This window comes from Schistocerca americana, chromosome 2, assembly GCF_021461395.2.
Source record: "Schistocerca americana isolate TAMUIC-IGC-003095 chromosome 2, iqSchAmer2.1, whole genome shotgun sequence".
Taxonomy (NCBI): domain Eukaryota; kingdom Metazoa; phylum Arthropoda; class Insecta; order Orthoptera; family Acrididae; genus Schistocerca; species Schistocerca americana.
The window spans coordinates 879,803,671-879,829,505 of record NC_060120.1 but is presented as its reverse complement, the minus strand read 5'-3'; the positions used below and the strand labels follow the sequence as shown (position 1 = coordinate 879,829,505).

The 25,835-nt window shown below is 42.6% G+C and overlaps 1 protein-coding gene across 1 annotated transcript in view; it reads left to right on the top strand.

Moving 5' to 3' along the window:
• LOC124594519 overlaps nt 1-25,835 on the top strand; it is a 74,276-nt gene that overhangs the window by 40,944 nt on the left and 7,497 nt on the right. Inside the window, exons 3-4 of the mRNA XM_047132892.1 lie at nt 8,800-9,119; nt 15,600-15,810. Coding sequence (XP_046988848.1) covers nt 8,800-9,119; nt 15,600-15,810 — 531 coding nt within the window. The remainder of the gene's footprint in view (nt 1-8,799; nt 9,120-15,599; nt 15,811-25,835) is intronic.

The window sequence follows — 25,835 nt, the reverse complement described above, 5'->3', positions numbered from 1 at the left end:
GACATCCAAATCTGTACTCGGTAGGGTAAAGTTGTCTTCAACTAGCAATGCATGATCTGGGTATTTACGCGCTACTGACCATAGGCATTCTTTCAATGACTCTAGAAATGTCACAGCAGAATTCGGTGGCCTGTAAAAACATCCAACAATTAACTTGGTTTCACCTGTTATACGCGACCAGACAACTTCAATATCACACTCAACTTCGACTTCAATATACAATATTTTTGCCAACTGCAATAAACACACCCCCTCCTATGGCCTCCAGACTGTATTTCCGATATACGTTCCACGACTCGCTAAATATATCAGAGCTTCCCGTTTTGGGTTTCAGCTAGCTCTCGGTCCCAAAAATTATTTGAGAGCAAGAACTTCCCGGGAGAGTAATGAATTCGACAACTTTTTTAAGAATACTTCGACAATTTACTAATAAAATTTTGACAGTCGAAGTGTTTTTACTCTGAACACCGTCTGACTTATTTTGTTGCGTATCGACTGACGAGTGTTTGTCACAGTACCTCAAACACTGATGAACATGCACGGGAAGTGTCTGTTTCACTTAGCAGGAGATGCAGACGTCCGAATGTTTGGTGTTGTGGAACCCGTCGGTTGGGAAAACGCTGTCGATACTCTCTCACTCTAGCTCTTCCATTTCCATTCACAGACCCGTATACCAGTTGGACGTCCGTCATTTCAGCGTATGTAAACCGCTCCATTTTCACTGTTGTCACAAGGCGGTAACTATCCCGACTGGACAAGTGTTTTTACAAGGAAGCCACAGTTGTTGTCACAAGCAGTCATTTTTACGACTGAATCTGTGTGTTTTCAAGCAGACCTCAGAGCCAGTCATCCGTACACAGAGCAGCTTTGATCGTCAGCACACGTTCCCAGTCAGTGATGCCGACACAACACCTTACGTCAGCACCATGAACAAAATATTCCCTAACACTATAATTTAACTACAGAGACTTGTTGTTCCTTACCTAAATATACACGAATCAAAAGAGGATTTGCAGCACCCCGGTCCCCAGAACTCATGAAGATAGACGTTGACTGTGGATGATCACAGACACAGTCCCTTTGACTGTTCAGAGATGTCACTAAACCTGCCAAAAGATGTAAACAACCATGCATGAGCTGCGCTCAAATCGAAGGCAACAGAGTGCGTCGACGGCCGTGGCAAACAGCAACGCAGAGGTCGACGGAGTTCCGCTATTCCACCAGCGAAGGCGCTGCCTGCGGGCAGTGTGGTTCATCTATCAAGTTTTCGACGCATGCACAGAATAGTTATAGTACGCTATATATTGCGGAACGGAGGACGTTTTCGCCAGTCTGCGACGGCTCACCTGAAGATGATGGCAGGTGCCCAGTTGAAATATCGTGCGAAGTATTGAACGACGACTGGCTGCAAGCCCGAAATTTGTTTGAACAGTCAATTCGCCGGGAAAATTTTAAAATTCACGACTTTGAACTTTTCGCTTCGGACGAGAGGGGGTGTTGTGCTACTCCATGGATTGCCGTTTGTTTCCAGTTCGAAGTGACGAACCCATGCTCCGTGGTCTGCGACAATTTTCGACAAAAAATTGTCACGATCAGCCTCGTTACGCGCGAAAAATGCCACACAGATGGTCTTCTGTTAGGTGGCGAGGAATGCAGCGGGAGTCAGCGGGGTGGCGCAGTTGTTACCACACTGGAACCGCATTCGGGAGGACGACGGTTCAATCCCCCGTCTGGCCATCCTGATTAGGTTTTTCCGTGATTTCCCTAAATCGCTTCAGCCAAATTCCGGGAAGGTTCCTTCGAAAGGGCAAGGCCGACTTCCTTTCCCATCCTCCCCTATCCGATGAGACCGATGACCTCGCAGTTTGATCTCTTCCCCAAAATCAATACAACCCAAAACAGCGGGCGCGCACCTTCGACTATCCAAACTGATGGACGAGTATGCCAGCACCACCAAAGATTTCCAGTTAGGCAGCGAGGTGTTGACTGCGATCCGTCGACCACCTGGAATGAGAGTGTCCGCACGTTCTAACATTGTAGCAGTCACAGCTGTGTGCGGCCGGCGGCCGGCGATGATTACAGACACCTTGCCCAACGACTCAACATTCTTTGGTTCACTGCCAGGTCTCCGTAGACATTCTGCAAGCGGCTATGAATATTCCGCCAAAAGAAAGACAATGGCAGCTCTCTCTTTGGAACGCACCTCCGTTACATACGCACTTTGAAAGCTACATGTAGCGCCGCTACCTATCGGAACTTCATGAAACTATAGGGGCTGAAGTGGGAATATTCCACGATATCCCACAACAAATTACGCATTTTTTCAACTGAAATTATCCGAGAAAAAAAATGTTTTGCCTTACTTATTCAACAATCCTCGTTCGTTAGAGCAATTATCGTTGACGGAGATCTGCAACCTCGTGTACCGCAAATAAACTACAGATTTAATGTATTCTTCCTGTTAAATAATATAGACTACTGGCCATTAAAATTGCTACACCACGAAGATGACCCACTACAGACGCGAAATTTAACCGACAGGAAGAAGATGCTGTGATATGCAAATGATTAGCTTTTCAGAGCATTCACACAAGGTTGGCGCCGGTGGCGACATCCACAACGTGCTGACATGAGGAAAGTTTCCAACCGATTTCTCATACACAAACAGCAGTTGACCGGCGTTGTCTGGTGAAACGTTGTTGTGATGCCTCGTGTAAGGAGGAGAAATGTGTACCATCACGTTTCCGACTTTGATAAAGGTCGGATTGCAGCCTATCGCGATTGCGGTTTATCGTATCGCGACATTGCTGCTCGCGTTGGTCGAGATCCAATGACTGTTAGCAGAATATGGAGTCGGTGGGTTCAGGAGGGTAATACGGAACGCAATGCTGGATCCCAACGGCCTCATATCACTAGCAGTCGAGATGACAGGCATCTTATCCACATGGCTATAACGCATCGTGCAGCCATGTCTCGCTCCCTGAGTCAACAGATGGGGACGTTTGCAATACAACAACCATCTGTACGAACAGTTCGACGACGTTTTGCAGCAGCATGGACTATCAGCTCGGAGACCATGGTTACGATTACCCTTGACGCTGCATCACAGACAGGAGTCCCTGTGATGGTGTACTCAACGACGAACCTGGGCGCACGAATGGCAAAACGTCATTTTTTCGGATGAATCCAGGTTTTGTTGACAGCATCATCATGGTCGCATCCGTGTTTGGCGACATCGCGGTGAACGCACATTGGAAGCGTGTATTCGTCATCGCCATACTGGCGTATCACCCTGCGTGATAGTATGGGATACCATTGGTTAAACGTCTCAGTCACCTCTTGTTCGCATTGACGGCACTTCGAACAGTGGACGTTACATTTCAGATGTATTACGACCCGTGGCTCTACCCTTCATTCGATACCTGCCAAACCCTACATTTCTGCAGGATAATGCACGACCGCATGTTGCAGGTACTGTACGGGTCTTCCTGGATACAGAAAATGTTTGACTGCTGCCCTGGCCTGCATATTCTCCCGATCTCTCACCAATTGAAAACGTCTGGTCAATGGTGGCTGAGCAACTGGCTCGTCACAATACGCCAGTCACTACTCTTGATGAACTGTGGTATCGTGTTGAAGCTGCATGGGCAGCTGTACCTGTACACGCCATCCAAGCTCTGTTTGACTCAATGCCCAGGCGTATCAAGACCGTTATTACGGCCAGAGGTGGTCGTTCTGGGTACTGATTTCTCAGGATCTATGCACCCAAATTGCGTGAAAATATAATCACATGTCAGTTCTAGTATAATATATTTGTCCAATGAATACCCGTTTATCATCTGCATTTCTTCTTGGTGTAGCAATTTTAATGACAAGTAGTGTACTATAATCACAATAAGTTAAGTTCCGGTTTTTGTCATCCTTCATGGCGCTGCAGTTTTAATGGTCAGAGTGTATACTGAATGCTACTTATCTTCTGACAATGCCTCTGCACTAAAAACAATGTGACGGATCCTGTTAGCTACGAAGGGTTCAATGCCCTATTACACCTATTCCGATGTCGCGTATTTCGTTTTCTAAATGAAGGTGTAGCACTATAACACAGACTCACTGGAAGTCAAGATACCCTAAATTAACCTTACCACTATTATCTACAACATAAAAGATTGACGATCTTGCGATCGAACAGACGATCATTGCCGGCCATTAGACTGTTTTAACGGACGAAGACAAGCAATATCTCGGAGAAGGGGCAATTCTTCCACTTATTCATGATGGAATCGAAAGGGTATACCATCAAGTCGTGTACCGTTTCCTCTGTCAAGTTTATTTAGTAATTTTTCAATTAATTTTTCTATTCCTGGCTCACTTAATTTTACATCTGTCCAATCAACGACCGAAGATAGGAGCCGCGTGTTGGTCTTCTATACAGGGTGTTAAAAAAGGTCCGGCCAAACTTTCAGGAAACATTCCTCACAGACAAATAAAGAAAAGATGTTATGTGGACATGTGTCCGGAAACGCTTAATTTCCATGTTAGAGCTCATTTTAGTTTCGTCAGTATGTACTGTACTTCCTCGATTCACCACCAGTTGGCCCAATTGAAGGAAGGTAATGTTGACTTCGGTGCTTGTGTTGACATGCGACTCATTGCTGTACAGTACTAGCATCAAGCACATCAGTACGTAGCATCAACAGGTTAGTGTTCATCACGAACTTGGTTTTGCAGTCAGTGCAATGTTTACAAATGCAGAGTTGGCAGATGCCCATTTGATGTATGGATTAGCACGGGGCAATAGCCGTGGTGCGGTACGTTTATATCGAGACAGATTTCCAGAACGAAGGTGTCCCGACAGGAAGACATTCGAAGCAATTGATCGGCGTCTTAGGGAGCACGGAACATTTCAGCCTATGACTCGTGACTGGGGAAGACCTAGAACGACGAGGACACCTGCAATGGACGAGGCAGTTCTCCGCGCAGTTGAAGATAACCCTAATGTCAGCGTAAGAGAAGTTGCTGCTGTACAAGGTGACGTTGACCACGTCACTGTATGGAGAGTGCTACGGGAGAACCAGTTGTTTCCGTACCATGTACAGCGTGTACAGGCACTATCAGCAGCTGATTGGCCTCCACGGGTACACTTCTGCAAATGGTTCATCCAACAATGTGTCAATCCTCATTTCAGTGCAAATGTTCTCTTTACGGACGAGGCTTCAATCCAATGTGATTAAATTGTAAATTTTCACAATCAACATGTGTGTGCTGACGAGAATTTGCACGCAATTGTGAAATCATGTCATCAACACAGATTTTCTGTGAACGTTTGGGCATGCATTGTTCGTGATGTCTTGATTGGGCCCCATGTTCTTCCACCTACGCTCAATGGTGCACGTCATCATGATTTCATACGGGATACCTTACCTGTGCTGCTAGAACATGTGCCTTTACAAGTGCGACAGAACATGTGGTTCATGCACGATGGAGCTCCTGCACATTTCAGTCGAAGTGTTCGTACGCTTCTCAACAACAGATTCGGTGACCGATGGATTGGTAGAGGCGGACCAATTCCATGGCCTCCACGCTCTCCTGACCTCAACCCTCTTGACTTTCATTTATGGGGGCATTTGAAAGCTCTTGTCTACGCAACCCCAGTACCAAATGTAGAGACTCTTCGTGCTCGTATTGTGGACGGCTGTGATACAATACGCCATTCTCCAGGGCTGCATCAGCGCATCATGGATTCCATGCGACGGAGGGTGGATGCATGTATCCTCGCTAACGGAGGACATTTCAAACATTTCCTGTAACAAAGTGTTTGAAGTCACGCTGGTACGTTCTGTTGCTGTGTGTTTCTATTCCATGATTAATGCGATTTGAAGAGAAGTAATAAAATGAGCTGTAACATGGAAAGTAAGCGTTTCCGGACACACGTCCACATAACATATTTTCTTTCTTTGTGTGTGAGGAATGTTTCCTGAAAGTTTGGCCGTACCTTTTTGTAACACCCTGTATAGCAAATTCAGAATGTACGACTTATTAGTTAAGCTTTAATTTATCACATCTGTTTCGATGCCATTATAATGACTGAACGCCTGCACAGACGACTACCATCAATTAGCTAGGTTTAGGTGTGATTCAAACTCCATAATTTTATTTATTTATTTATTTATTTTTACAACTCGACAGGTACTTTCTTGTTTTCAGTTTCATAGAACGTTTCCTGACTAGCTGTCCTGGCGTTTGCTTTGACTTTGTTCAGCATTTAAATGTCGCAAGGATTTGCTGAAAAAATGGTTCAAATGACTCTGAGCACTATGCGACTTAACATCTGAGGTCATCAGTCCCCTACAACTTAGAACTACTTAAACCTAACTAAAGTAAGGACATCACACACATCCATACCCCAGGCGGTAGCGCGGTTCCGGACTGAAGCGTCTAGAACAGCTCGGTCACAACGTCCGGTCAAGGATTTGCCTTAGTTTCCATCTGTAATGCAACCCTTGTACAAGGGACCATCAGACCTGTTAATCACGGGTTTCGATGAGTCTCAGATATGTTGTAGAGGACTTGTCCCTAGTATTTGTCTCGCAGCTTTTCATGGGACAGACCCTAGTTTCGGAGAAAATCGATGTTAATGATTTTTCGTACCTCCCACAGCCGGCCGGGGTGGCCGAGCGGTTCTAGGCTCTACAGCCTGGAACAGCGCGACCGCTACGGTCGCAGGTTCGAATCCTGCCTCGGGCGTAAATGTGTGTGATGTCGTTAGGTTTGTTAGGTTTAAGTAGTTCTAAGTTCTAGGGGGCTGATGATCTCAGAAGTTAAGTACCATAGCGCTCAGAGCCATGTGAACCATTTTTTACCTCCCACGTCCATAACGTTAGTTACGTTCGACCAAGAGAGCATTGAGCAACGTATACGGTTTACGGCTACCATGCCGGACGTACGTGTTCAGATCCTGCCCATTCCAATTTCATCGTATATAATATCATTAAATTGTATGTGTCATGCAAAGTTATTCAAAAACAGTCATTTCTGCCGTACTAATTTCACTAATAAATCAAGCATTACAGTACAGTTTCTTCAAATTTTTATTCCCTCTGTAGGTCGTTGTTCAAATATTTGGTCAGCTCCAAAGGGTTAGCAACGATGGACGAAGCATTAGCCAGAGCAGAAGAATTCCAGGTAAAGACCTCGGTTGTGTAATTAGTACTGATCAACCGGCTGCCAGTACCAATTGTCGTACAACAGATTCCTTTCGCACCAAGGAGCGAAAACAGTCCCTGTGCAGGAAAAAAAGAATCGAAAGAGATTAGACATTCCTTCACAGCAAAGTATACCATAACGGCATTAGGAACGATAATTTCTTGTGTTTTCTCATGTATGCAAGAACCATTCAGGAAATTTGGTGGGACTATTCAATAAAGAGTTGATAAATTAACTAATAAATTTTTAAAAAATGTAACTGTGACCTGCACAAAATGATAGGGGTTCACGAAAATGCTGTACGAAGCTACGAAAACCGTCCCTGTGTAGAAGAAAGAGTTACCAAGATTAGCCATCCCATTGCAGCAGAGTAAGCTATGACGGCATTAGGAAAGATAATCTATTGCGTTTTTTTATGCATGCAAATACCATTCGGGAAATTTGGTGGGATTGTTCAAAAAAGAGTTGGCAAATTAACTCACAAATTTAAAATGAATATAATTGTGTCGTGCACGAAGTCAAGGAGGTTCACGAAAATTATGTACGAAGATTTCTTAAAAAATCTGCCATTCTTCCGTACGTGTGCGGTGGGGTGGGTTAGTCTCTCGTTATCCTTCAAAAAATTGTACAACCACCTGGATAGGCTTCACATCGTTTGCCCCTTCACTCTGCAATGGTAGATACTGGTTTAGCCAACAAATGCAGCATTGACGAAAATTCGATGAAATATCTACCACGCAAAGGCCACTTAACTCCATTCCATCGGTAATAGCTGGAAGTTAGATTATCAAGCGTTCGGGATTCTTGCATGAGTCGTTTGAAAAAATGTCAGACATTTCCTTTTAGTCGGTTGATTGTTTTTAAAACAAGGAAAATGGCCATCAAGTTCGTATTTAACACCCCGACATCAATCATGTAAGGTAACTGACGGTCTCTGTTACAAATGTCAACCATTTCCTTTTAGTTGGTTTATTGTCTTTAAAACAAGGAAAATGGCTATCAAGTCCGTATTTCATACCCCGACATCAATCACGTAAGGTAACTAACGGTCTCTGTTACAAGTTCATACCGAAGAGCAGCCAGAAGATATTTAGTCCGACGTGATATTTTAAACATCTTAACAGTCGCTGACACGCGACTACGTGCGAGATGGCACATTCAGTAGTTTAGTAGGTTTCCTGTAAAGAAGTGCTCGTCATAATGTCTCGTTATCTGCGTGAAACATGCCACGCGGAGTTTATGGACGACATAAAATGATCACACTTGAATATCACCTTAAATAAACCACTCACAAGGCTCAAAATTTCAAAAATACTCAAAACTGTAGTGGTTTTTTGCCAATGACAAGAGGACCGATCAAACGCGAAAATTTATTCACTTTGGTACAAATTTGATCAGCGCGATTTAACATAGGTGTTTACCAGAAGATGGCTTTCGAGCGACTATCTCGACTCATAGATATGAGGCACAAAGCCGTATTCAAGTTTCGAATATTCTGTGTATCCCGTCAGTTCCAGTCGCCCTTCCTGTTGGGGTCTTTTTTCTTGATTTTCTACCTCGCAGTCAATTACTTCGACGTCTTCAATTTTGCTACAGGAAGTGCCGTGGTTCGGCCTCGGTACTCTCCAAATGTGCGCCGTGGAATCTGCCATCCGCCACAACTCGGAGTACCACGTGTACGTGCTCCACACGTGTGCGCCTCCTGCAGAAGGCTTCACCGTCCCCGATGGTGCCAAGGCGATATACGCTCCAACAGATTTTTTCTTCAAGGACACTGATCTTGATCCGTCCATCTTAACACTGTACCGCTTCTTTGGTACAGAGTATTCTGTGCAGCACGCGAAGGAGGTCCTGAGTCTTGTGACACTCTGGAAGTACGGTGGCATCTATCTTACCTTGGACTACATCATTCAAAGGTGAGCGACTGATGCTTTTATCTCTTCGTAATTTACGTTTTTCGTATTTACTTCAAGTATTCAGTTCTCCCCTTTTCTGTTAGTCTTGGTATATTGTAAGTAGGTTGTTTAGGTTTTTATGTTGGTAACGCCACGTAGCGCTCTATATGAAAATCACTGACTGTGCTGTGTGAAGGCTGTGGTTGGTTTGCATTGTTGGAGTATATGCTATTGTAGTGTTGGGCAGTTGGCTGTTAACAGCGCGTAGCATTGCGCAGTTGGAGGTGAGCCGCCAGCAGAGTTGGATGTGGGGAGAGAGATGGCGGAGTTTTGAGAGCGGATGATCTGGACGTGTGTCCATCAGAGAAAGCAAATTTGTAAGACTGGATGTCATGAACTGCTATATATATTATGACTTTTGAACACTATTAAGGTAAATATATTGTTTTTTCTGTATCAAAATCTTTCATTTGCTAACTATGCCTTTCAGTAGTTAGTGCCTTCAGTAGTTAGAATCTTTTATTTCGCTGGAAGTAGTGGCGCTCGGTGTATTGCAGTAGTTCGAGTAACGAAGATTTTCGTGAGGTAAGTGATTTGTGAAAGATATAGGTTAATGTTAGTCAGGGCCATTCTTTTGTAGGGATTATTGAAAGTCAGATTGCGTTGCGCTAAAAATATTGTGTGGCAGTTTAGTGTTGATCAGAATAGGTAAAGAGCGAAATGTCTGAGTACGTTCAGTTCTGCTCAGCTGTTTGAAAATCAAATAATGTAAGAGGTTTATCAGCACAGTCATTCATAAATTTTTCTAAGGGGACGTTTCAATATGCTGCTTTTGCAGGCCTATTGTGAAATACTTTCACTAAACTTGTCACTATAATAAGCAATCAAATATTCAGTTCTCCTCTGTGTTGTTAATCTTGTTATGTTCTGCTTTTACAGGTCTATTATGAAATACTTTCACAATATTACGCAATCAGACCCACTTACCACTAGTACCGCCACCGTTTACTCATCAGCAAACACAGTACCGTTACATGAATTCCACTATCAGAGATACTGTAATGATTTTTCTCTTGTAGCTTTCTATTCGTTCGTTTCCGACCCAGGGACCCTTACCTCAAGTTCATACATTTGTCCGTCGTCTTCATCCTTGGAAGTGTGTAACAGCATGACGGTATCATCCTGTATGTACAAACATTTACAGGCGTTGGCGCCTGTGGCTTTGCCACTATGTAGCGTCGTTGGATGACGTTTCCGGACATGGGTTCCTATCAGTGATCTCTATACATCCTGTATGTGGAAGTCTAGTCTCTGAGTATAGGACTGGAGCAGACACGTGTGCTTTGCCTCGTCCGCCATGTTGTAGTCTGGCAAACAAATTTCCATCGGTCTGTGCGTGACAAAGAATTGCAGACTGATTTATTATTTTGAAATTTATGTCGATACGTGATGTAATAGGCTGATGTGAGAGCGAAATCGAAAAGTATTTTCTTTTCTTTTTCTCGTGACATATCCTACCAGCTATGTTGTAATTTGGCAAGAAACGAAGTATGAGTATCTATGACTGGCACAATCAGACAGCTGAAGTTCATCATCCAGGTTGTGTAGAGATCACTGGTTCCTATGTAAAACTTGATCCATCAAGTACCCTCTAGAAGCGTGTAAGATGAATTGTGAAACACCCTGTATAACTGAGTATATTTCTGCGGAGAATTTCTGTACCATCCTACGGAACGCAACCTATAATCAGAAGATTATGTCTCAGTACCAGTTAAAACAAAAGCTGTAGCAGTCTTCATCGCAAAGAAACAATGTAGTGGAAGCAGATGAGCAAAAACGGAAGCAAATAAATGTAAACCAAGTTGTCATTAAAGGATATCCTTTATCACTTGAATTACTTAACTTTTATGCAGATGATACTGTTCATAAGTGAAAAAAAAGCTTGGCTTTGGTGTATAATAAAGAGCTATCAAAGATGGTCTTTCTCTGTGCGGATAACGAAATAATTATATCTGTCTCATAAGATGATTTACAGTCCGCGAACTGTATTTAATAAAGAAAAGAAACATTCAGGGTCAATGGCTGACAAGAACAAAAATATTTAGGGGACAAATGAGTGTAACAGGTGTGGGCTTTAAAACAGAAAATGAAATGAGGTGGTGTGGTGGTTCTCAACTACGTACCCTTCGACTCAGAGTTGAAATATTAAAAGTTTTGGCTGGTTTCGTTGTCTAGGGGCTGGGATACATAGTTGCCGCATTACAGGCCAAATACTGCTGAGTCTACAGTATACAATATGAATACACACATGAATCGAATGGTGGAAAGTTCCTATCACTCGGCAACTGCGAATGTAACGTAGAAATTTATAAATCAAAGATTGCAATTAAATAAAATCTGCAGCTACTATCTTAAAGACTTTAAATGATGAGTACGATAGTAGAAGTACTTTTAGGAATGCGGTATATTTCAGCAAAACACTTACTGGTGTCAATGGTCCAGCAATTAAATAAAATATAAGTTGAATAACAGGGAAACAATAGATTCCTACGTCACGTAATTAGTTACGAGCGACAACATAGCTCGCGAGATGATCACTTCTTAGCGCATACTACGTCTTTACTGAAGAAACCACGGAAATCTCACACGTTCACAAGTCGGCACTCCGAAGTATTTCTATCTCCCACTGTCACGAGCAAACCGCTCCACACTTCCAAGCCTTTCCTGCGACCGTGCTTCCGTCGCGTCCAGCACCTCCTGTGTCCTGTGCCGTGCTCCCAGAACTCTTCTCTCGCTTCCATCCAGTCTCCCCGTCCACGAGCGCTGTGACTGGCTAGAGTACTCGCGCCATATCTTCAAGACAACGCAACCCCACAAACATAATGAAACACATTCGAAATACTGGATTTACATTTCAATAACTAGAAATTAAATAAATATTCCCACAGCTGGACCATAAACACGCTCTAACACACATTATTAAATACATAAATAAATTAAATAAACATATATCAAAGGGATAGAACAGAAGGTAGGCCAGTAGCCTAATGTATCTGTGCTTTCTAAAACACAGTAAATATTTAACCAATTTCTTGATGAATAGTATATATCAGATATAAACAAAGACATAGATGAATAAATATATTTATAAGCATGCTGCTACCGTATTTTCGTGTAGCTGTGGAGTACTTATGGCCTGACGCGATCGATAGTAATCGGCCACTTTGACCTCCAATAACTCATGTACTATTCAAGTTACATGCCTGTAATTTACACCAATTTAGGTTTACACTAACAGATTTCTAAAGACACGTCGATCGACAAAATCGGATGAAGCGTTTAGATTTTGAAAATTCGTTACTAGGTGTTACTTGCATAATTTACAGTCAGATACTAAACTTTAAACTAATAATGCTATTGAAAATCTGATTACACCATCAGAATCGCTGTGCAAATAACGGTAATGTTCTTGTTTCTTTTTGAAGTATTATGATTCCTCTGGCTACTATTAATTTCTATACATACTGTGAAATGTCTGCCATGATGGTTTCAAAAAGTCCACCATCTTCGGCACTCTCGGCATACAAGTCTCTTTCATCAACATAGCGTCGCGAAGGAATTCCCAGCCACGTGCTCGGCCTGGACCATGCTCTGGGGTTCCCTCTCATGTCCGGCTACCGTTCGGCACCACGTGTTTGCTGCTGGGCCTCGGCTTGCCGAGCGGCCCATGCGGCCATGCCAACTCCAAACTTCGAATATTTCCAGGGCTCTACAACTTTCCCGTTACCTCACACAGGTCATTGTTTTTAAATACTTTGTGTTTAGCTCGAGTTTAGATACGTCCAATGACGTTAACTAAAGAAACTATTCTCCAGTTTAAGTGACACAGTTAAAAGCACCATACCTGGAAAAGACAGAGTAGCGTCAATGATAAACTTTGGAACAATTACGGTAGTTCTTACAATGCATTAAGGAGCAGATTGTCAGACACTGACAGAAAAACAAAAACAAAAAATTAACTCATACTGAAAGACTGGCCAATAACAATATAGAGAAATGTAAAGGAGGAAGATGTAAAAAATGAAAAAGACCAATTCTGAGTTCCTTGAAGAAAGAACAATCTTAATAAGACTAAAAATTATTAGTGATGGTGATGGTGATGCTATTGATGATGATGACGTTATTGAGGTTACGTTGCCAATTACACAATGGTAACTGTTATGTTACTGTAGTTATCATGCTTATCATTTATTAGAGTGTGATGCTTATACCTTGCGCCGAGCACCTTATTGAATAAATAATATACAATTTATTATAGGAAGAGATCATAATAACACATCAAAGTAATTGCCAACAAGTGCAATTCTTATTGAAGCAAAAAGTGAAGAACGGTAAACGTACACAAATTTTTTGAGGTGAAAGTGCGACATTATTTTCTGGTAATAAGATGGTTTTCGTGAGGTGGTACGGAAATTTGCCACGGAAATATACTCAGTCAGAGGAGGAGGTTAGGAACTCTTAAGAAGCCCATGATTATAAGCTTCTGCATTTTATAGCTGATAGTGTTTGCACTAGTGGGAAATTGGTTTATTTAAACATTAGGAGTTTCTTTTTATCATTCTTGTTATTTCATTTCGCACAACGTGTTTTAACGGTGTCCTGAAACTGAAAAGTACAAATTTCTGACATATGAAGTGAATGTGGATGCACAGTAACTCGCGTTAGGTATTTTTCAGCTAGAAAATCTGTTAAAATAAAGAGGACTGGTTTACTTACGTTAGATGAAGAATTAAAAAATAAAACAACACAGTTTTAAAATTTATCTTTTCTTTTACCGACGAAGTTGTACATTTATTTTTATGATACGACTAGTTTCGAATTTATTCAGATCGAACAATAAAATAAAGTAAATAACCAAGAATCCGTTATCCACTACTCTACGTTGTTGTTGTGGTCTTCAGTCCTGAGACTGGTCTGATGCAGCTCTCTATGCTACTCTACCCTGTGCAAGCTTCTTCGTCTCCCAGTACCTACTGCAGTCTACATACTTCTGAATCTGCTCAGTGTATTCATCTCTTGGTCTTTCTCTACCACACTGGACTCGCATTCGGTAGGACGACGGTTCAATCCCGCGTCCGGCCATCCTGATTTAGGTTTTCCGTGATTTCCCTAAATCACTCCAGGCAAATGCCGGGATGGTTCCTTTGAAAGGGCACGGCCGACTTCCTTCCCCGTCCTTCCCTAATCCAATGAGACCGATGACCTAGCTGTTTGGTCTCTTCCCACAAACAACCCAACTAAACCCTCCCTTTACGATTTTTACCCTCCACGCTGCCCTCCAATACTAAATAGCTGATCTCTTGATGCCTCAGAACATGTCCTACCAACCGATCCCTTCTTCTAGTGAAGTTGTGCCACAAACTCCTTTTCTCCCCAGCTCTATTCAGTACCTCCTCATTAGTTATCTGATCAACCCATCTAATCTTCAGCATTCTTCTGTAGCACCACATTTCGAAAGCTTCTATTCTCTTCTTGTCCAAACTATTTATCATCCATGTTTGACTTCCATACATGGCTACACCCCATTCAAATACTTTCAGAAACGACTTCCTGACACTTAGATCTATACTCGATGTTAACAAATTTCTCTTCTTCAGAAACACTTTCCTTGCCATTGCCAGTCTACATTTTATATCCTCTCTACTTCGACCATCATCAGTTATTTTGCTTCCCAAACAGCAAAACTCATTTACTACTTTAAGTGTCTCATTTCCTAATCTAATTCCCTCAGCATCACCCGACTCAATTCGACTACATTCCATTATCCTCTACCCCATTACTCTACAACTGGTGAAAATGTATTACAGTTAACTATTGCATTTACCTATGTACCTACGTAAGCTATATGGAAATGTACATCTGAATACTGTGGCTTGTACCTGCTTGTTGTGATATAAATACACCCTAAGAAAGAAAAGATGCATCACGAAGAATTATCCGAATGGGACGAAAATAGACAGATATAATTTACAATAGTAGCAAAGAAATGATTACAATTTCAGAAAACCTGAATGATCACTGCAAGTGAAGAGAGAGGAGAAAGAGCTTCACAATATGAGCGAGTGAGTAATGGCACAAACAATTTTCGGCGTGGAAAGTTTTCAAAACACGATATCTCGTAAATGACTCTCACTAGATTCCGCAACGAACACCACTGACGTTCTAGTTTATCCTACTTTTAGTCTGTTAATGACAATAGGCATCATCCCATTAAAAAATGTATGTTTCCAAAAAAATATACTTTCGAAGTATAGTTACAATGTTAATTGGCTAACAGTGGGAGCCTCCGACTACCCATAGGTTATGTGAAAACCGCACATCAACAGCAGTTTCCATTTACACAGTATTTGCGGCGCGTGTCTTACGTGATACGCCCCGTATATACATGATGTAGAGACTAGTGCTTGGTGCTTGGATAACTGTTGATGGTGATTGCTGCAGGCCGCTTTGGGGGTTGGGGGAGGACTGGATCACGGCAGCGGGCCCGAAAGAGGTGTCGCTGCGTGCCATGTCCCTGTCTGCGACGCCGCTGTCTCCCGGGCAGCAGGTGGCCATCGAGATAGTGCGGCGTCTGCACGTCGACGGCGGCGCTCCAGACGGCGCCGTCGCACTGGTCAACAGCGTGCTCAGCGAACGCTGCGCCTTCGATCAGGTGAGTCACACTCGCAAGCGTTCAAAGTGGGCAATTAGACGAGAAAATATCAAATTCAGGTTCTTTAGACTTTCTTTCCATCTTGTTACGAATGTCAACACTTTTACTTGACAGCTCCGGCGGATCGTATTATGGCACATGCACCACGACATGCTAAACAAGCTGTACTTTTATAACTTCATGGTATTTTAAACACAATTTTTCTCTCTCCAAAATAACGTCTCCAGATGGCCATCGTGTCGGTAGTGGGTCAATGTCCGCTCCGTTCCTATTACTTACTTGCCCTGGAAAACGGAATCCACTAACGTTCGCGTTAGGTTATCGAGTGCATGTAATGACATCAGTTTCGCCGTGAGTGACTATAATCCGTGAGGACCCTTTTTTCCAGTCTTCTGACTAGTTTGATGCGGCCCGCCACAAATTCCTCTCCTGTGCTAACCTGTTCATCTCAGAGTAGCATTTGCAGCCTACGTCCTCAATTACACTACTGGCTATTAAAATTGCTACACCAAGAGGAGATGCAGATGATTAACGGGTATTCATTGGACAAATATATTATACTATAACTGACATGTGATTACATTTTCACGCAATTTGGGTGCATATATCCGGACAAATCAGTACCCAGAACAACCACCTCTGGCCGTAATAACGGCCTTGAGACGCCTGGGCATTGAGTCAAACAGAGCTTGGATGGCGTGTACAGGTACAGCTGCCCATGCAGCTTCAACAGTGTACCACAGTTCATCAAGAGTAGTGACTGGCGTATTGTGACGAGCCAGTTGATCGGCCACCATTGACGAGACGTTTGTAGTTGGTGAGAGATCTGGAGATGTGCTGGCCAGGGCAGCAGTCGAACATTTTCTGTATCCAGAAAGGCCCTTAAAGGACATGCAACATGCGGTCGTGCATTATCCTGCTGAAATGTAGGGTTTCGCAGGGATAGAATGAAGGATAGAGCCACGGGTCGTAACCTATTTGAAATGTAACGTCCACTGTTCGAAGTGCCGTCAATGCGAACAAGAGGTGACCGAGACGTGTAACCAATGGCACCTCATACCATCACGCCGGGTAATACGCCAGTATGGCGATGACGAATACACGCTTCCAATGTGCGTTCACCGCGATGTCGCCAAACACGGATGCGACCATGATGATGCTGTAAACAGAACCTGGATTCATCCGAAAACATGACGTTTTGCCATTAGTGCACCCATGTTCGATCTTGAGTACACCATCGCAGGCGCTCCTGTCTGTGCTGCAGCGTCAAGGGTAACCGCAGCCACGGTCTCCGGGGTGATAGTCTATGCTGCTGAAAACGTCGTCGAACTGTTCGTGCAGATGGTTGTTGTCTTGCAAACGTCCCCATCTGTTGACCCAGGGATCGAGACGTGGCTGCACGATCCGTTACAGCCATGCGGATAAGGTGCCTGTCATCTCGACTGCTAGTGATAAGAGGCCGTTGGGATCCAGCACGGCGTTCCGTATTACCCTCCCGAAGCCACCGATTCCATATTCTGCTAACAGTCATTGGATCTCGACCAACGCGAGCAGCAATGTCGTGATACGATAAACCTTTATCAAAGTCGGAAACGTGATGGTACGCATTTCTCCTCCTTACACGAGGCATCATAACAACGTTTCACCAGGCAACGCCGGTCAACTGCTGTTTGTGTATGAGAAAGCGGTAGGAAAATTTCTTCATGTCAGCACGTTGTGGGCGTCACCACCGGTGCCAACCTTGAGTGAATGCTCTGAAAAGCTAATCATTTGCGTATCACAACACCTTCTTCCCGTCGGTTAAATTTCAAGTCTGTAGCGCTTCATCTTCGTAGTGCAGCAATTTTAATGTCCAGTTGTGTATTTGCTGGATGTATTCCAATCTCTGTCTTCCTCTACAGTTTTTGCCCTCTACAGTTCCTGTGGTACCATGAAAGTCATTCCCAGATGTCTTAACAGATGTCCTATCGTTCTGTCCCTTCTCGTTATCAGTGTTTTCCACATATTCCTTTCCTCTCCGATTCTACGTAGAACCTCCTCATTCCTTACCTTATCAGTCTACCTGATTTTCAACATTCGTTTGTAGCACCACATCTCAAACGCTTCGATTCTCTTCTGTTCCGGTTTTCCCACAGTCCATGTTTCACTACCATGCTTACTCCAGACGTACATTCTCAGAAATTTCTTTCTCAAATTCAGGCTGATATTTGATGTTAGTAGACTTCTGTCGGTCAGGAATGCTTTTTTTGCCATAGCTAGTCTGCTGTTGATGTCTCTCCGTCCGTCATTGGTTATTTTACTGCCTAGGTAGCAGAATTATTTCACTTCATCTACTTTGTGACCATCAATTTTGATATTAGGTTTATCGCTGTTTCCATTTCTACTACTTCTCATTACCTTCGTCTTTCTTTTATTTACTCTCAGTCCATACTGTGTACTCATTAGAGCTGTTCATTCCATTCTGCAGATCATGTAATTCTTCTTCACTTCCACTCAGGATAGCAATATCATCAGTGAATCGTATCACTGATATCATTTCACCTTGAATTTTAATTCCACTCCTCAACCTTTCTTTTATTTCCATTATTGTTTCCTCGATGTACAGATTGAACAGTAGGGGCGAAAGGCTGCACCCTTGTCTTACACCATTTTTAATTCGAGCACTTTGTTCTTGGTCGTCCACTCTTATTATTCCCTTTTGGCTGTTGTACATATTGTACATGAGCCGTCCCTCCCTATAGCTTACCCCTACTATTTCCAGAATTTCGAACATCTTGTACCATTTTACATTGTCGAACGCTTTTTCCAGGTCGACATATCCTATGAACGTGTCTTGATTTTTCTTTAGTCTTGGTTCAAATGGCTCTAAGCACTATGGGACTTAACATCTCAAATCATCAGTGCCCTAGAACTTAGAACTACGTAAACCTAACTAACCTAAGGACATCACACATATCTATGCCCGAGGCAGGATTCGAACCTGCGACCGTAGCGGTCGCGCAGTTCCACACTGAAGGCCAAGGAGGTAATGACTGCGTGACATACCAACTGTTCCTGGAGCGGGAAATTCAAAGAACCGGAAATGGATCCTGAACCATTGTGCAATCCGCTGGCGAACATTACAGGAAGCCACAGAGCAAATACAAACGCGCAAATATCACGTCGGCAGTCGAAGAAGGTGAAACACTGTCCAGGAAGAAAACTATTACACTCGAGCCCACTGATAAAATGGATTATAAGATTATCTGTCATCTTTGTAAGAAACGGAAACTTCCATTGAAGAGAAAGCGAGATGCAGAAGAAGCCAAAATTTTTTGGTCCAAAGTGAAGAACGAGAAGAGACATAGTGACACAAACCGAAAACGTGACTAACCATATGGACAAGGGCGACGAAAAGATGGACAATACAAAGACCACTAGTAAGAATAATGGAGAGAATGAGTGGAGGTTCTAGGAGAGGCTAAGAAGAAAGGAAAGAAGGAACGGACAGCATGCCTACCTCCAGACAAGCAAGAGTTAAAGGTCATACTATCAAATTCAGAAAAAGTTGAAAGTGCAATAAATGCAAGGTGTGACAGCACGCAACAAGCTGTAGTAGCGAGTGTCACAGCACATAGCAGCTACAGAGTATAACAAACACTAGAGGCTGCATCGCCTACGCAGACGATCTGTTAATTATAGTATCTGATGACACAAGGGCTGAATTAGAGGAAAACAGTACGGTAATTCTCTAAAGACTAAGCAACTGGTGCGTAGAATACTAACGATGGCAGAGCACAAAACAGTTTATACATGTTGCTAAAAGGAGCATTTTCAAGAATAAAAAAAATCCCGCAGAGACCTATTTGTGAAAAGAAAAGAAGTATATAGGTACCTTGGAATTAACATCGACGAAAAGCAAAAGTTCAATGCACGTGTAGAAATTGTCTGCCAGAGAGGCATTAAAATTATACATAAAATAGCAACAACTATACTCCTGCTTCTCACAGGTGCATATAGAACAACACCGACTGAGGCGTTGCTAGTGATATTAGCCTTGCTATCTCTAGATCTACCAGTAAGGAAGACAAGTGCACAATATTGTTTCAAAAAGCGCGGTTATGATAAGATAAGGAGATACTGGGCACAAGATCCTTATCGAATAAGGAAATAAAGGCATAGATTAAGAGAGAATGGCAAAAAATCTGGGAAAGGCCAGGAACAGCTAGGAGAACCTACGAGTTCTTTCCTGACGTGAAATAAAGAACAAGAATGATATATTTCCTTACGACCAGGGAAGCTATACACTACCTGTCGGGACATGGTCCGTATCCCAACTAATTACTAAAAATAGAACAGTGCACCACAGACACTTGTGAATGTGGAGCAATTGATACTCCGGATCACATCGTCTGGAAATGTGCCGTTAGACAAGATGTTACAGACCAGCACAGGAAAGCATGTGGAAATGCAACAGTCTGTAATCTAACTAGGAATGAGGAACGATGGCGTAAACAGAACTCGCTTTCAGCTAAGGTATCAGCTTTATTTCATACAGATAATAGACTAAAAGAAAAAAAAAACCTTTGTGTTCTGCCTTACGGCAGGTTTTTTCATGGGGGAAGCCTCGTCAGAGAGGTCCACCACACGAACGTCTATGGAAGTGATTCCAGTGGCGGTTTCCCGTTGCCTTCCACTGATGATGGTGAAAGGATAATGAAGACAACATAACACCCAGTCCCTGAGCGAAGAAAATCTCCCACCCAGCCAGGAATCGAACCCGGGCCCCTTGGTGAGACAGACCGCCGCGTTGACCACTCAGCTGTCGTGGCGGACAGACTAAAAGAAAATAGGAAATAAATACATAAATAAATTTCAAAATAGCCTTACTCTTTTCAACATTCCGTCATTTACAAAGTATGTAAAATACAAGACAAAACTGGTATAAAAATATGAAAATATGTTATATTTTATCACTGATTAGAGACTTAGTGTAATGAGTGTAGTATGCTTTTCTAGCTTACCAGTGATATGACAGTCACGTAAAATTGTCCAGTATACAGGGTGTTACAAAAAGGTACGGACAAACTTTCAGGAAACATTGCTCACACACAAAGAAAGAAAATGGCTCTGAGCACTATGGGACTTAACATCTGTGGCCATCAGTCACCTAGAACTTAGAACTACTTAAACCTAACTAACCTAAGGACATCACACACATCCATGCCCGAGGCAGGATTCGAACCTGCGACCGTAGCAGTCGCGCGGTTCCGGACTGCGCGCCTAGAACCGCTAGACCACAAAGAAAGAATATATGTTATGTGGACATTTGTACGGAAACGCTTACTTTCCATGTTAGAGCTCATTTTATTACTTCTCTTCAAATCACATTAATCATGGAATGGAAACACACAGCAACAGAACGTACCAGCGTGACTTCAAACACTTTGTTACAGGAAATGTTCGAAATGTTCTCCGTTAGCGAGGATACATGCATCCACCCTCCGTCGCATGGAATCCCTGATGCGCTGATGCAGCCCTGGAGAAAGGCGTATTGTATCACAGCCGTCCACAATACGAGCACGAAGAGTCTCTACATTTGGTACCGGGGTTGCGTAGACAAGAGCTTTCAAATGCCCCCATAAATGGAAGTCAAGAGGGTTGAGGTCAGGAGAGCGTGAGGGCCATCGAATTGGTCCGCCTCTACCAATCCATCGGTCACCGAATCTGTTGTTGAGTAGCGTACGAACACTTCGACTGAAATGTGCAGGAGCTCCATCGTGCGTGAACCACATGTTCTGTCGTACTTGTAAAGGTACATGTTCTAGCAGCACAGGTAGAGTATCCCGTATGAAATCATAATAACGTGCTCCATTGAGCGTAGGTGGAAGAACATGGGGCCCAATCAAGACATCACCAACAATGCCTGCTCAAACGTTCACAGAAAATCTGTGTTGATGACGTGATTGCACAATTGCGTGCGGATTCTCGTCAGCCCACACATGTTGACTGTGAAAATTTACAATTTGATCACGTTGGAATGAAACCTCATCCGTAAAGAGAACATTTGCACTGAAATGAGGATTGACACATTGTTGGATGAACCATTTGCAGAAGTGTACCCGTGGAGGCCAATCAGCTGCTGATAGTGCCTGCACACGCTGTACATGGTACGGAAACAACTGGTTCTCCCGTAGCACTCTCCATACAGTGACGTGGTCAACGTCACCTTGTACAGCAGCAACTTCTCTGACGCTGTCATTAGGGTTATCGTCAACTGCACGAAGAATTGCCTCGTCCATTGCAGGTGTCCTCGTTGTTCTAGGTCTTCCGCAGTCGCGAGTCATAGGGTGGAATGTTCCGTGCTCCCTAAGACGCCAATCAATTGCTTCGAACGTCTTCCTGTCGGGACACCTTCGTTCTGGAAATCTGTCTCGATACAAACGTACCGCGCCACGGCTATTGCCCCGTGCTAATCCATACATCAAATGGGCATCTGCCAACTCCGCATTTGTAAACGTTGCACTGACTGCAAAACCACGTTCGTGATGAACACTAACCTGTTGATGCTACGTACTGATGTGCTTGATGCTAGTACTGTAGAGCAATGAGTCGCATGTCAACACAAGCACCGAAGCCAACATTACCTTCCTTCAATTGGGCCAACTGGCGGTGAATCGAGGAAGTACAGTACATAATGACGAAACTAAAATGAGCTCTAACATGGAAATTAAGCGTTTCCGGACACATGTCCACATAACATCTTTTCTTTATTTGTGTGTGAGGAATGTTTCCTGAAAGTTTGGCCGGACCTTTTTGTAACACCCTGTATACATCGTCAACATTCTCAATCACGAGACAAGTGCAAACTGCTACCAAGGAATTGGAAGCAAAGTGGACTGAATAGCTAGGTGGCGGTGTATACATGGTACATGCTGCATTTGTTTGTTCAGAAATATATTTTTATCATTACATCGTCTATAACTATTTCGTCAGTAAAGAAGCCAACGGCGTTGTCAAATTAGTAACACAGGTTTCCAACCTATCATCGAAGTTAAGTAATCTTGTGTGAGGTTACCAATCGGATGGATGACCCTTTGGGCAAAACTGGTTCCCATTGGTTTTAAGGAGACACTAGTCGCCGAAGGAGCGTCCAACTGAAAGACTTGCACCAGTCCGAGGTGCCACACGACACCACCTTCTTTATCAGTAAACAATTCACGGAAATAACTTCAGAATGTTTTACAAAATGGTATTTCTTACAAAACAATACGTAACAGATCTTTTGTATGGTCGAAAATAATACATTGGAAGAGGCTGCTGAGTGGCATACATGAGCCTGTTAGTTTATACACTGCTAAGTTGCCGAAAATTGTTTGTTAACAGATAGTTTACCGCATGCACGATATTTACACTTAGCGGCCGCTTTCAGTGTTTTAATTTCGATCACTCAGAAGATCCGTTACGTATTTTGTAAAACATTGCAAAGTGATTTCCATGAATTGTTTACCCATGAAATTGTTTTATACGATGTAACGATGAAAATGTAGTCGTGAACAAACAATTGCAGTGTATACCACGTATCCAGTGCCAACTAACAACAGTAAGAAACTGAATTCTACAGTAACGCGGAAAATTATAATTTTGTTTTGTTTTGAGAAGCTTTCAGAATCTGTATAGCTTCTGCAAAATCAAGAACCCTCGTACAACGCATTATTTGCAGACAAGTAAATTGTTCTTTGTATCTTTCTTTGCGTGCACAATTCCAGAGATAAGAGTAATACAGTTGCGCTGGTGTAGCATGTAAAATTAGATGATTTCGTTGTAAACAAACCCTGTCTTAGTACCACAGTATGAGATGTAAGGTGGTTAAGTCGTTGTTGATGGCCGGGAGTAAGCCACGCCACTCAGTTTTTAGTTCTTTCCCGTAAGGGGAAGGTGGAAACTTCGGGAATTCTTCTTCTTTCGTGCCTTGAATTATGTTTTTCTGATCTGAGTCAGTTTATTGATAGATTTGCAGGGGCGGATGTGTACAGCTCTTACGTGGCAATGAGAAGTCTATAGTCCTGACCTAGGATAGATCAAGACCTTATGACTGTAAATATGCAGGCTCGACCTTTGGCAACTGCGAGTAATGATTGCGATAAATCAGTACTTCTTGGACCACGCGGGATTAGCCGAGCGGTCTGAGGCGCTGCAGTCATGGACTGTGCGGCTGGTCCCGGCGGAGGTTCGAGTCCTCCCTCGGGCGTGTGTGTGTGTGTGTGTTTGTCCTTAGGATAATTTAGGTTAAGTAGTGTGTAAGCTTAGGGACTGATGACCTTAGCAGTTAAGTCCCATAAGATTTCACACACATCTACTTAGTACTTCTTGGCATAAACTCTAGAGTAGTATTCTATGCCGACTCCAGCATACTTTGCACGTAATCTTTATTGAGTCTTGATATACAATTGACGATAAGAGAAAGTGGTGGTGCAGCTTCCCAACTTGGCAAGGGCAAACACATGACATCACAAGCTTTTTCCTTTAGCAATGACGCAATCGTCTTGATGTGAAAAGTCACACCTTCCTCTACCCTCCCATCCCCATCCTCTCTCCTCCTCAGTCAAAATCAGTATCGTAACAAAACGAGATAGCCAATCATAGTAGAGTGATTTAGCGGTCATAAAAGTGAGGCAGCCTAACACATTGTAGCCACAGAACAGCCATCTTAACCACGTCAATAAAATTGTGTAAAGGGAATAACTTACAGTATTACCACAGCTAAGATACATCAGCAAACACACACACACACACACACACACACACACACACACACACACACACACATATACACACGCAGACACCATGTTTACGCCATGTAATAATGGGTTAAGTAGTGGTACTGCGCACGCAAAGCTCGATCTCCGTGCCATACAGTGTGCAATGCACAAGGATAACTGAAAGTAAATATGTTCCTCATCTAAACTGTTCTGTGAAGTTTGTCAAGAATCAGCAATACTCATTGCAGGTCCAAAATGTCTTCAAAAAATAAGTCAGTAAAACAAAAAATGCAATATTTACATCTAGTGTCACAACGTTACTTTCCACACACACACACACACACACACACACACACACACACACAAGTCGTTTATCATAATATATAAATATAATTACAGATATCTCTGTCCGTGAGCAGAAACTTGAAATTAGCATCAGAATGAAATTTCTCAAAATATGTAAGTCTGTGAGCAAAAGCGACATGTAGCACTACTGGACTACGGTATTTAAAAAAGAAACACAAACATGGCTTGTGTATTGGCACTGATGATAAAAGGTATAGGTTAAACAGCAATTGCTGATTATCAAAGTTTGATCATTGTATCTCACTTTACAACTACAATGGATTAACAAATTAAATATTTCACCATCTAATTTGTCTGTATTACGTATTAAAATATACAAGCTCACTTATTGGCAGCACTGTAAAAAGGTTATGTTAGTTGATAAAATTTATATGTACTTAGATTTTTGTACCACATATTAAATTCATCAAAATAAATAAAAATTAATTCTACAATATTGAAAAACATAGATGAGCACTTTTCCTGATCTAAGTTAAAGCTTAAAACACATTTGTTGATGGTGAGTATTATGTTATTTCCAACTCTAACTAAATTAGTTAAAAAATGTGTCCGAAACCGATATCAAACTCAACCAAATGTTGTAATCACATCCATGCTATGGTATTAACGTCCTCTTTAAAACGTTTGTCATCTTCTTCTGTCACTCAGTGGAAACTCCATGGCACTTTGGTGCAACAGAATGCTGAACTGGAGTATTACATTCCTTATAGGTAAGAAAGGAGAGTTGCAATGCTTTCAATTACCAACATTCAAAATCATTTAAACATTATAACAACTCCGTGACACGGTATTATCTTACACTACAAAACGTTTGTCATTTTCTACTGGTAATTCTAAATCATGCCATCACACAGCAGGAACTAAACGACACTTCAGTGGAAAAACATATTGAACAGTATAAATATACATACGTAAGGG